At 40.9% G+C, this 13,891-nt stretch overlaps 1 protein-coding gene across 1 annotated transcript in view; it reads right to left on the minus strand.

The window, feature by feature from the left end:
* Positions 1–3,267: 3,267 nt before the first annotated feature.
* SPATA18 (spermatogenesis associated 18) overlaps positions 3,268–13,891 on the minus strand; it is a 106,836-nt gene continuing 96,212 nt past the window's right edge. Inside the window, exon 14 of the mRNA XM_024746694.1 lies at positions 3,268–3,405. Coding sequence (XP_024602462.1) covers positions 3,268–3,405 — 138 coding nt within the window. The remainder of the gene's footprint in view (positions 3,406–13,891) is intronic.

The following is a 13,891-nucleotide window of genomic DNA, read 5'->3' on the forward strand; positions in this document are numbered from 1 at the left end:
GCTAGTTTGAATAAATTCAGCGAGTTCTGGGGCATAGGGGCTGTCCCTGGTTGTCTGGTATCTGGCCTTGGAGTGATCAGGGAGGGTAAATAGTGGCCCAGAGTGTGAGAATCCAGTAGAGAAGGTGGTTGGGGGAGAGGGTGGACTTTGCAATGATTGGTTTGCATCTGAAAGGCACACCCCTGGGAAAGTGGGTGCTATCTCTAGGAATTAGCTAACCCTGGAAGGGCAATCCCTCCAGGGCCAGCAAGGCCCCAAGATGTCAAATCATCAGAATACAGAAAATAGGAAGACATGATTAATATACACATAGACCCTTTGCTGGCAGTAGATGCTTTTTTCCCCCTGCAAGTGACTAGCTCGGTAATGGATGTTGCTGTCTTGTCTCTGCATCACATGTTGTTTTTATCACCAGTGTAGTGGTGGGAGGGGAGGGGGGACGTCCAGGGTTTTAGCTTTTCAGGGCCTTTCAGGAGCTGCCCCAGCACTGAAAGAAAGGTGAGATCCAAATTTGGTGTACGTCTGATAGGAAAGAAAAAAGGCCTCGCAGACTGATGGGAATGCTGATGATAGCAACTCCGTATATCACTGACACAAAAAAATTTCAAGGATTTTGGCAAACAGGTATTCTCTCAATATCCTCAAGAGGCCAATTAGGGGCGTATGGAAGCTTTGGTGTTTGTTTACCAGCACTCAGCTCCTTGCCCCTTTCTGATACCATACTCGATTGACCCCCTCTCCCGCCAATACTGCCACCAAGGTGGGTGACCCAGGCTAGGCCAGTCCTAGTGTCCCATCTTGCTGGCCACATGGACCTTCACCCAAGCTGGAACAACCCCAGCCCTTCCCTGGGAGTTCTCTGCTGGTGTCTTCTAGGTTCAAAGAGCTAAAATAAAACAAACACTTAAAGAAACAATAGTGATAACTAATATGTGTTGAGTGATTATTAGATGCTGGACATACTCAAAACACTCTACATGGGTTATCTCTTTTAGCTTGATCGTCACAATCGCCCTATAAAGGTAAGTACTGTTTTTGTCCTTATTATAAAAAGAGGAAACTGAGGCACAAGATAGTTAAGGAATTTGCTCAAGGTCATGACCTTGTAAGCAGTAGAGCCAGGATGCTGCCTGAGGCAGTCTGATTCCTGAACCCAAGCTCTGAACAATTATTGTCTATTTTCTCTGGAATTGCTGGCAGCTGTGTTCCCTGCTGTTTGAAGGAAACATATGTGGTAGAAGAGAATACTAAACTGTTTCCCATGAGGAATTGTTTTCAACTGCATATAACAGAAAACCCAAATAACACAGCCTTAAACAAGATTTAGGGAGTTAAACTTTTCTTTTGTATAATATGAAGTGCAGAAGTAGGCAGTCCATGGCTGGAATGCAGGCTTTCAATGTCATCGGGAATGCAGGCTCTTTCTTTCTTCTCCTCTGTCTTTAGTGCATGGTTTCCATCATCAAGCTTGCTTCATCATCCAAGATGGCCACTTGGAGCGCCAACCATCAGGTTATGATTCCAAGCAGGAAATACGAAGAATGGAGAGATGTGGGAAATGGTGGTTTTATCAACTCTTAAAGCCCCACCTGACAACTTTTGCTTATATCTCGCTGGCTGCTCTGGACTGAAGGGAACTGGGAGTACAGTCTTCAAGGTGGTAATTCCAAGGAAAGAGGGGAGAATAGGTGGCAGTTCTCAATTTCTGCTACAAACACAGATATGTTTTTGTAGCAGAAAACATACACTAACAAGCAAAATTCTGTGTGTCCAACTCACTAGCTCGTATGTGCAAAACTGGGAAAAGATTTCAGTCTTCTGAACTCCAACTCAGGGAACTTTTCATCACACAAAGAGCTCACCTCCTAAAGCAGCAGCCAATGTTGAGCTTGGCATCCTTTTAAGCTCAGGAAGAGCCGGCAAAATCGAGTAGAATCAATCCACTGGCATCTCCATATTATCCTGGGGCTCGGAGAAAGCCTCATGCAGGAGAACTAGCTTGTTAGAAATGAGATATGCAGCAGGACACTGCCAACTTTCTCCAGGGGCTACCACGGACAGTGCTGACTGACATCCCAGGCAAATCACACAAGCTGGTTTCAAAGTTCTCTTGCATATCCCAACCCACCAAGGACCTCGACCACCAAATCCATTCCATAAGAACCTAATAATGCAATTATCACAAAGCCCCCAGAGCATATGAGAATGCTTTGTTCACAAAGTCCAACAGCCCTTGTAAACAGGCCCTAAACCTGGATTTCTCTCTAAATTTATGAGAGCAGTGAATTTATATTATTTCATATATCATGTAAAAATGAACAGTGCTGTGACATTTACAAGGCCCTCTCCCTCCTGTGTTATTCTTTCCTCGATATATATTCACATATACACAGTTAGTTAGACTTGACTCAATCTTTAGGAAATATACCAAGAATGCAAAAGGGAGAACATTGCTGGTAATTAACCCTACACATCTGTCACTAGAAGATGGAAGAAGACGCTGCTTCTTCACAGATGTACTTACCCTACATGCACATTCACACAGTCTTTAGGCAGCCCTCGCCAGACCCTACACACGTCAGGGGCTTTTGTTTGTTTGTTGTTTGTTCATTTCGGCTTCTATGACTTTGCATGTGTTCTTCCCTCTGCCTAAAGCACTTTTATCTCCTTATCAGTCTGATGAACTCCTATTTGTCCTTCACAGCTCCACTCAGATGTCACCTCTTCTGCGAATCCTGAACTCCAAATTCCCTAGGATTCTCAAAACAAATTCATTACCAACAAGGACCTACTGTATAACACAGGGAGCTATACTTAATATTTTGTAGTCACCTATAAGGTAAAAGAATCTGAAAAGGAATGTATATACATGTGTATGTATAACTGAATTGTTGTGGGGTATATACCTGAAACTAACATGATACTATAAATCAACTATACTTCAGAAACAACCCCCTTGCTTTCTCTCCTGTGCCATTGCAGGTACTCAGCGTAATTATCATAACAAATTGTTACTTATTTGTTTTCATGGCTGTCTCCTTAACTGGACCGTGAGCTCACCAGCAGGAACTGTGTCTTATTTATTTGTACATTCAGTGCTGGTTACACAGTAAGTGCTTAGCCACGTGGTCGAATTTTAAAGTGCATTGCGTTGGACAATAGCTCCCATCTCACACTGGTTTTCCCTGAACATATGACACCACCGTTATTCTCTCCCTCACTCACAGACTTGTGCTCCTCGAGGAATTGTGTTCAGTCTCACAGTGCTCAAGTTGCCCCATTCATCTCAGCAGCTGAATCCAAAGTTCTGAAAGTTTCAAACTCTGATGCGAGGAAATCCACTTCCCTCTTTGCACCCTGCTTATTTTTACTTAGCTTCTCTAAATTCTTCCCAAGAATCAGAACCTGTGAAAGAGGAAAATATGTCTTCTAACTAAGCAATTACAGATAAGATTTTAATTTCAATTAAAACTCCCTATCTGATCCAGGAAAACCAAGGGGATATTATTGGATCAGGAAAGTTCCATAAGATACTCCTTATCTCCAAGTCAGACTGGCAAACTCTGAGCTCTGCTGGAGCCTGCTGGACTGTGGTTGGGAGGCTGTGATGGGTGGAACAGAGGACTGAGTGAGTGTATTGGCAAAGGACATTTGAGGGAGGGTGGGCAGGATGCCTGGATCAGATGTGGTTCATGTACAAGATTATCGGACTTAGTTTTAGAATGAATTTTATATGGTTGATGGGCATAAGAAGGCCCAGCTTTGGAGTTAGTCAGATTAAGGTTTGAATGATGACTTGGTCAATTACTAAGCTTGGTTCATGACTAAACTTGTGAGCTTGGGCATATTCTTTACTGGACCTTAGTTTATCATCTCAAAAATAAAGACAGTAATATGCACAGGGTGTCTGCTGGGATACAGTGAGCTTATCCCTTTAAAACATCTAGTGGCACATAACCAGAACATAGGAAGCTGAGTGTTACTCTCCTGCTTTCCTCTTTGAAACACGTGAGTCAAGAGATCATCATCCCTGACTTCCCTCCCCCTCGACCCCCTCCCTCAACCTTTAGAAGAAAAAGGAGACTTGCTTTGCCATTGAATAGAACCAGCGTAGGCACTTTCATTCACTCAACCAATGATTCAATGAATATTTAATGATGAATTGGACTACATCCCTTCTCTCAAAGAACTCACAGTCTAGAGAAAAAGACAGATCAGTGAGAGTTAAGATTTTATCCCCAAGGGCAATAGAGAGCCAGTGAAGAGACCATCATACGTGCACAGAGTGTAGAGAATGGATTGGAGGCAGAGCGAGGTGATGGCAATGCCAGTGAGATATTTGCAGCCTGATGGAAGGGGTTGCAGTGGACAGTTATGGAAGGAGAAGGGCAGTTAGAGCAGGTGTGCTGATTTAACACAGTGTAAACAGGTAGATGACAAAACTGGATAGACTGAATGTAAAGCAGTTAGAGCAGGTGTGCTGATTTAACACAGTGTAAACAGGTAGATGACAAAACTGGATAGATTGACTGTAAAGGAGGTGAGGAAGGAAGGGAAACTTAGAGTCATTTATGAGAGAGAAATACAAGGGAAGGAGCCTGTTGTGGGAGCTGGGAAGAAGGGTGGATAAGTTCAATTTTAGACACTGAGTTTGCGATCCTATGGGACCTCCGAATAGAGGTGTGCAGTGGGAAAATGGATGGGCAGTTCCTAAACACAGCAAAGAGATGTGGGCTACAGGCTCAGACTTGGGAGGAAGAATAGAGATGGCAGATGACCTGCTGAGATTATCCAAGAAGGGTACATAGATCCTAAGCCTTTGATCAGGAGACCAAATAAAATATTTCTTTATCACTTTTAATTATGAGGTTGACTGTCTTTGGGGCCTACGGTTGTGTAGCTAAAATGTGAGCAAAGGGTAAACCTAAGAATCAGGAACAGGATCCTACCACAGCCTCAAGAACCCATAACCGGTCCTCTGTGGTTCAAAGATAGTGGCTTCTCTGGTCTCTCTTCCCCAAACATGTTTTGATTTGACTGATATTCAGAGAAAGGACACAGATGTGGCTGAGCTAATGCATGGCAAATGTAACTGTCTCCCTGTCCCAGATTTCCACAAGCAATTTAAGGTGCAAATGAGTATGGGCAGAGCTATGAGGATAGGACTTTTTCCAGGCTTGAGGTAAGCTGGCCCTCCTCCCCAATTTCCTGTAAAGGTACAACCTTGTTTATCCTGTGTTCTTCCAACGACGTCTCTGGTTTTCAACGTTCAATTCAATGTGCCCGTAGTAGTTCCTAGGTGCACGGTACTGGTTCTGCCTGGGTCATGTGGCCCTGACAACAGCATATCGTCAGGTCTCCAGGCAAGAGCAGCCTTTCTCACCTTGAATTGTGTACAGTCTTCAGATATCCTCTGGGATCAAGTGGCACAACAGGATATCCACCCAAGCAGATGGGTCCAATTTCAGTTGCTCTTTTTTTGGCCAAAGGAATCCATATGGGCATTTACAGTAGCCATAGTGATTGCAAATTTTAACATATCTGAGTCATTGAGATAGCCATCTAAGAAAGCTAATGTTGGCAGGCCTATTCACTGAAGCATCTCAAATCCAGTGTAAGGAAATGCAGTTTCTCATGGACACAGAGTCAGTTTCACACAATGGCTACACAGGTTTCAGAAGCTCTGGCTCTGGAGCTAGACTGACTGGATCCAATCTGTGGCTTCGGTGCCTATTAGCTGTGACCTGGGACTTCTATTTTTCCAGTCTTTAAAATGGAAATAATAATCCTACCCATGTCACTGGGTTATTGTGAGAACTGAATACAGGTAGCATGCCTAAAACTGTACCTGGTACATAGTAAATACTCAATAAACGTTTGGTATTATTATTTATATTACTATTTCTACATGTTTCTAGAATGAGGATAGTGTGCTCAAGCTTGTCTCAGTCTCACATAGTCATCCAAAGAAAATATCACAAATATGGAGTTAATTAAGAACAAGTGCCTGGGAGTATGTCAGAGTCAACTTCGAAGAGCTGGAGTTGGAACGCTAGCTGCATACAATCTGGCTGATGACGTCTTACAGAAGCTAAGATCATCAACGTGTTATGAAAAGGCCCAGAGCACTACTTAGCGTCCAGTTAGCTCTGACCAACCACATTATAATGACCTGGGTGCAAATGAGTGAAAAACACACGGACTAGATTTCCTGTCAAGTACACATGGGTTTCAAAATTAAGGGGAAGGAGAGCTTGCCAAAATGCATTTCGTAATAATCACTATAATAATGAATGGCTCATTGAGCCAGAAACATCAATGGATCATCTGTGATCCTCATTAAACCCATGAGGCAGCAGGTTGAAATACTCAGGAAATACTTAGAAAGAGATCAAAGAGGCTCTGTCCCATCAGTGCTTGAAAGCTGAAATATGACTGATTGGAGAAGAAAAAGGAAGATGTTTCTTTTTTTTTGGAGGATTATTCCAAAGGAATATGACTTATTTAGAGAAAGTAGTCTATTTAAAGCAACATCATTAAAAAAACAAAAAAAAAAAAACCCAAAAAACCGGCACACTGTTCTAAACAGGGGTTTACTATAGGAAGATGTTTCTTAACTCTGGTCAGGAACATGGCACTAAGAAAGAGAAAAAAGATAGATTGAAAGGTGACAACTTGCTTCTCTGGACCGAGTGCAGGATTGCATTTTGGGAGGCTGGATCCCATGACAGTTCTTCCCTAGTTAGCTGCCAGACCTTGGACAAGTTCTTTCACCTCCTCAGGCCTGTTGCTTCATCTGCAAAGTGAGGATTTGGATACAATGTACTCTAAGCCTTCTTGCCACGGTGAACACCAGTAGGCATTTTTTAGCAGAAAATAGGGACTTGAATCCTCTTGGTGTCTAGTAAGAAAATACCATTCCAAATTAGAAACAATACGTCAGGTACTTGAAGATTTGGAAGAGAAGAACGTTGGAGACAAGAAACCTTTCCTGATCATAGCAAATCTCTGCTTTTGCCAGTTGAAGGCCTCACTGAGGAAAGCTGAAAGACTCACATCCAGATGGGAGTGTTTTAATAAGGCACTTTGGGCCCAATCTCTTGCTGCTGCAGTCAACAGCAGTTTCTGCTAATGAGCTTTGACAGGATTAGAAATATTAAAGTAAATTACAGATGTGGCAAATACACGGTTTGACTGAATTACAAATGTCTGGATGAAAAAAAAAAAGCAAAATTCACCTAAAGCCAAATTATCCTAATCAGAGAACATACTTCTGGGATAACCACAATAAATCTAAATAATAATAATTATTATCAAACCTTTATTATTTAACCTTTTATTAGCTAAATTGTACAAATTTACCATTAAGATTTAGAGGAATAGTTTCTGAGCTTTGCCAGTTGCTAGATTGGTCCTGGGGTTACTTGCCTTCATGTCTGCTGCACTGAAGAGCCACTGACTTTAAACTGATAGCAGAAAAGGAGGGAGAAGGTTTTTAGATACTTCATTTTTCTCTAGTACTGTCTCATGTTCCTCATAGTGTATATTTTTTCTTACATCTGGATCAATGGTAATTTTTCATAGATGCTGCTGTACATGATTATGAAGATTTTCCTCCTTACATAATTTTGAGACGAAAAAGTTGGCATTCTGCTTTTAATTCATTCACCAAAATTCTTAAATGGTCTTTGCCTTCAAAGAAATAACCCAAATGGGGGTTAACTCACTCAAAATTAAATAATTTCTTTAAGATTATTTTGTTTAACGTTAGGAATGCTAATACACCAAATGATTCCACAAAGGTTCTAATTATGAATAAAATCGAGCTTGATTATTCAGCCTTGTGTTATTGTTTTAATTTTTATAAGCACGTGTTGGCTGGAAAAGGATATAAACTTCTTCCTAAAGCTGTGTGGTTAATACATCCTCTTACCGTTCATACAATGAATCGATTTACCTATTTAACTGTCCGAACATTCTTTTTGCTTTTGTATGTAAAATTAACAACTTTACAATAATTAGTAATATATTACACTCTTTGAAATTAGTAAGTGTACACCTACTTCAAAGAAATAATAGAATTTCAACATATAAAACACATAAAGAGATTTTTCATCCAAGTTACATCAACAGTGCTTACCTACATTTAAAAGTGAGTATTCAAATGTTAATAAATTTGCTTTGTTACAATGATTAGATATGATAGACGTGATTGGAACTTATCCAATCGTGCAATCATTGAGACCAGCCAAGTTCAGGAAGGCCAAAAATGATACTGAAGAGGCATTTGGCTATTCAGCCTTCCAACAGTGGGGACCGATGTCTAAGTTAAGGGGCACCTTTTGGCCAAAGCCAACCTGCAGTGCATTCCTGCAGTGTTCACAGAGCTTCCCTCCAAAGCCTCTTAAAGAGAATTCTTTGCTCAGTCCATTTCTGGGCCTTAATTTCACTACTTAAGGCTATGGCTGGACATTAAAAAAACTGAAGAGCTTACATTTATTAACACGAGAGAGGCATGGACCTCAGTCTGGAAGGTGAGAGAGATCAGCTGAGGCTGGAGAGAAAGACAAAGACTAGAGACTGTCGGGAGCAGCTGCTGTAAAGATGCAACTCTGGGGAGAGAGAGATGTTTAAAGATGGGGTTTAGGAATGTTTGCTGTGTACTGTGTGGCAGTTTTCCATTTACTGCCTCTTCAAAGAGACTTCCATAAATTTTCTTTCCAGACATTTTGATGTGAAATTTTGTTTCCTCCTAGATGAGTCACATGCTTATTATTTTGAGAACACAAAGGCTTAGTCTCATTCAAATGGCAAAGAAGAAAAAGTCAAAATCACGCTGTCCTTGCGACACTGTTCACATTTAAATAGCTCTTGGTTAGAAACAAGTGGAAATATATTTCAAGCACATATAGGAATGTTCATTTTGACTCAGCAATTCCACTTTGAGTAATCTAGAGTAATTAGAAATGTAAGCAAAGATCTATGTGCACAGGTATTCATTATACCAAGATTTGTAGGAGCAAAATCAGTGGAAATCTTCAAAAGAGAAACGGTTCAGTAAACGGTACATATAATCACATGATGGAATGTTATGTATGTATCTATTAAAATGATGTTTTCAAAGATTTTAATTTGGAAAGGTCTCATATTTTTAAAGGGTTTTTTTAATCAGTATAAAATATAATTTTATGACACTGTGATGTATTTTTACCAGTATAAAATATATGTTTAACATAGATGTTTCATTTGCATCTTCCTGAAAGTTTTCCAGGCCAAAACAGTTTTGGCCAGACTAATGGAATAGAACTTGGACCTTCAAGTACCCATTTGTCTGTGCTTTGTAGCCCTTTGAAAACAATTTCCCCAGGGAAAAAACCTTGGGAACAAGCACCTCCTCAGCTCACTTCTAAGTAAATAATGGGATGGTCTTCTAAAAAGATGGGCAAGGTTAGGCCACTTCATTTTTCCAAGAGGATTTCAACCCTACCTTCATTATTTTACCCCAACTCCTGGAATCCCCACCATGGTCACCACCCAAACTGTCTCTTAAGACCCATGGGTCCATATCAGTGGTTCTCAGAGAGTGATCTCTGAAGTAACAGAAGCAGCAGCACATGGGAACTTATTAGGAATGCAAATTATTGGACCCCACCCCAAGCCCTCTAAAGCAAAACCTCTTGGGGCGAGCTGATAATCTAGGTTTTAAGAAGCCTTCTTGGGGAATCTGATGTAAGCACAAGTTTGAGAACCACCGTTCCATGTTTAACTCCAGGGTTCACTGGTAGTAGACCTCACTACTGTATTCCCCAATACTTACCAATCCTTGGATGAAAAACATTTTAAAACTATATTTACAGATGATTAATTACAGGATATGAAGTCCATCTATTTTTCTTTAGAATCTAAAATCTACCGCCATAGATTGTGCTGCTCTCCCACGTTAACTGCCTTTCCTGAATTCAACTTGGTCTTTTTTGAGGGATGCTATGAAACACAGACCACAAAATTCATCTTTTGTCCCAGTTGGGATGTTCCTGAAGTAGGCCTTCCCTTCTCCACTCTGGCACTCTCCCCCTACTTGAAATGATATATTTTTAACTTATTTACTTGGTTATTGTCTGTCTCTTTCACTAGAATGTAAGATCCCTAACACAGAAACTTACTGAATACTGTATTCCTAACACCTAGAACTGCCTGAACCAGAGTAGGTGCTTAATAATAATGAAACAATAAATGAAAGAATAAATAGCATCATTAATTACATTACACAATAGCCAAGTATTTATAAGATTACTTCTGCCTGGTCATAATATCAACAATAGCAGTATTTCTGTTGACAATTTGATCTGTTTTTAATCTTATGAACACCAAGCCTTTTGAAATGGACAACGCTCCCCTTTTTGGAACTAGAAGCTTACAAACTTAGAGCAAACTTTGTGGAATGCCAGAAGCATAAAAACCAGAAGGTGTTTATGGTTTGGAATTTTTAGTCAATTCCTGATTCCATTTTATGGTCTTACCTTTGTTTTTCCTTCCACTGTTCCTGTTTTTAACTGATGTCATATCACTCTGTTCTGTAACTTGGAGTGTGGGTACCTGAGCACAGTGTTCTGGTTCAAATCCCAGTCTCACCACTTATTTCCCTTGTGACCTTGGGCAAATTATATAACCTTTGTCTGCCTCAGTTTCCTCATCTGTAAAATGAAGATCATAAGAGTTTTTACTTTATATGGTAAAGTGCTTGGAATAGTGCCAAGCTTTTAATAAGTGCTGTCGTGCTGGTGGTGGTAAAAGAAACAAATAAGTAAACATAGAGATATAAAGAAAATATGCTCAAATGTTTATAGTGGTCATCTCTAGGTGCAGAGTTGGGGAATCATTATTTTCTTTTTACAGTTTCTGTGTTTTCAAAATCTTAAACAAAGAACACGCTTTAAAAAAAAAGCAAAAATAATAGCTCATGCAGTAGTGTAGTTGAGTTTAAAAAACATGACAGGAGAATTTACTCCAGTCATATCCCTAAAGAGCAATATATAGATCTGTCAGAAAAAAATCAGCTCTCTAGTTTATACAAAGATATATGGCTGGTGTAGATGACTGTGAGAGACACAGAGAGATGATTCAATCATAAAGACGACAGTGTTGGCTTATTTCCCTCAAGAGTTCCTAAAACTTGGACATGGACATGTAGGAAGATGGTGGTGGTCATATATTTCCCTTACATGTTTCAACCACAGTAAATAGTGTTATTTTAGGGTTTTACTGCCATTTCTAAACTTTTACCCTTTTTTTTTTTTTTTTACTCAGCCTAATTTTAAAGTGCAAAATAACAAAGGAAGTAGCAAACAATAAAAGGCACGTAAAGTGTAAGGCTCATTGCCTGGTTGAGATGGGGTGGTGGGTTGCCTCACTTGCCCTTCCAGATCCACCCTTCACCCTGCTCTGTGTCCTGCGACGGACACTCACCTCGAGTCTATCAGTTGGGCTTCTTTGCCCTCTGGTTCCTGTCTGTTTTGGCCAATGGCCATCCCTGGCAAGGGATTCAAGGTCAAGAAGAGAAAGATGTTGGGATATTTTGCTCCACGTTCCTTCCCTACTGCGTTGGCAGTGGTTGCAGTCCTCCACCAACAGCTACAGCTCCTGTCAGGCAGCCATCTCCTACAGCTGCAGACTCCTTCCATGTGCCAGCAACTGCTTCTCATGTCTCCTCCAGGCTCTGGCTGCAGTGGCTTCCTTCCAGCTGCAACAAGCCCCAGGAGGTCCCACCATAACTCACTGGTTTCCCTTAACCCTCCCCAGACCTTCATTAAACTCTTGACAATGATTTGTTAAAGCGTCAGGAGGGCCAAGACTCTGCCTGATGTGGGGGCAAATGTGCCAAAAGAGATGCAGTGAAGGAAACCAACCGGACTTGTATACAGTACGTAGTTCCAAGCCTCCTAGCAGCCAAGTCAAAAAGAAGAGCACGATGGATTACACGCTCTCCTTATCTAACAAAAGGAAGCATAGCTGGTAGCAGAAAAGGATGTTCTTGCTTTACTCAATATTCTGTGATAACCTATATGGGAAAAGAATCTGAAAAAGAGTGTATATATGTCTATGTGTAACTGAATCACTTTGCTGTACACCTGAAACTAACACAAAATGGTAAATCAACTATACTCCAATAAAAATATTTTTTTAATTTTTAAAAATTCTTTACTCTGGGCCCTGAGTGGAATTTTTCACATGTGCCTTTACACAGTGGAAGTGTCCGTACATCCCACCTCCATCATGGTGCTCTAACTTCTCATGTAGGAAGAAAGTGATCAGCATCAGGGTCAAATCAAGAAGTGGGGCAAGGGCTTCCCTGGTGGCGCAGTGGTTGAGAGTCCGCCTGCCGATGCAGGGGACGCGGGTTCGTGCCCCGGTCCGGGAGGATCCCACATGCCGCGGAGCGGCTGGGCCCATGAGCCATGGCCGCTGAGCCTGCGCGTCCGGAGCCTGTGCTCCGCAACGGGAGAGGCCACAACAGTGAAAGGCCAGCATACCGCAAAAAAAAAAGAAGTGGGGCAACAGTGAGGAAGATTCAGCACCATGAGGGCAGCTCTCCACACTTAACCAAGGTGATAATCATGCCTGTGAAGTAACCAGACTGCCAGGAACTTTGTGGTATCTTCTAGAAAAGTGCCTCTAGGCACATAGAAGACTCTCAATAAATAATAGCTGAATGAGACAATGAATATCTTAAAATCTTTGAAGCAACACATCTTGGCCTCTGGGTCTCAGTTTTTGAATGCCACATTTCCCATAAGGAAGAAACATGATATAGTAGAATAAGGTTCTCAAACTTGGCTGAACATTGGTGTTATCTGAAGAGCTGTGACAAATACAGTTGCCTGGGTCTTATGACAAGTCATTCTGATATCTTTGGTCTGGGGTTCAGCCAGGGCATGAAGATTTTTCCTAACATCATCCAGATGATTCTGATGTGCAGTCCAGACAGAGAACATGGGTTTGCAAAATGTTCTGAAATTGGAGTCCTGGGTCCAGACCTCAGCTCTAGTAACGACAAGCAGAGAGTTCAACTCCTCTGAACCGCAGTTTTCCCGTGTGTGAAATGAAGACAAAAATATCTGCCCTGAATATCTCACAGGCTTTTGCGTGAATTAAGTAAAATTATGTCTGTAAAAATTCCTTGTAAACTCTAAAACGCTCTACATAGACATCACCACCATCATTAACATGTAACAGGAAATGTGTTAACATATTGCCATTAGTGACACATAAACCTGCTTACCATGTTGAATATTCTCCCTCAGGTCACATTTTAAAGTCCCCACAGAAGTGCATCTGATGTTGAAGACTTTCTTGAGATGCTATTTGAGGTCTGTAAACCATTATCCCCCAAGTTAAACAAGACACACCACACTTGGCAACAACACTGATAGCTCAAAGTAGAAGAAAAAGGCTTTTTCTTTAAACTCGATGAATTTGTAAAAAAGCCATGCTGAGAATGTGAATTTCCACGGTTATTTGGCTACACATGAGTACAATCTCAAGCTTGGTCATGCTAGAGAGTCCAACTGTGGCCCAGGATGGATGGACTTGACCCTAGCATTATTCTTTCTCTCCCAGATGTGTGTCCTATGGTGGTGATCATTATCTCAGGTTCTTAGCATTTTAGAATCCTTGAGTCAGTTGGATCCCTTCCATTGTTTATTCATCCCCTTAATGTGTGTGACCATAGGAGATTACATTCCTTTTTGAAAACCCCAATAGATATTTTTAAAAATTCAGTCCAAAAAAGTTGGTATTACATACTCTACTAGTATAATTCTATTCAAATCTAGTGGGACATTTTGAAACTTTCTTTGGACTAAAACAAATAGTAGAATTCAAATGATACATT

This window comes from Neophocaena asiaeorientalis, unplaced genomic scaffold (assembly GCF_003031525.2).
Source record: "Neophocaena asiaeorientalis asiaeorientalis breed wild unplaced genomic scaffold, Neophocaena_asiaeorientalis_V1.1 scaffold19, whole genome shotgun sequence".
NCBI lineage: Eukaryota > Metazoa > Chordata > Mammalia > Artiodactyla > Phocoenidae > Neophocaena > Neophocaena asiaeorientalis.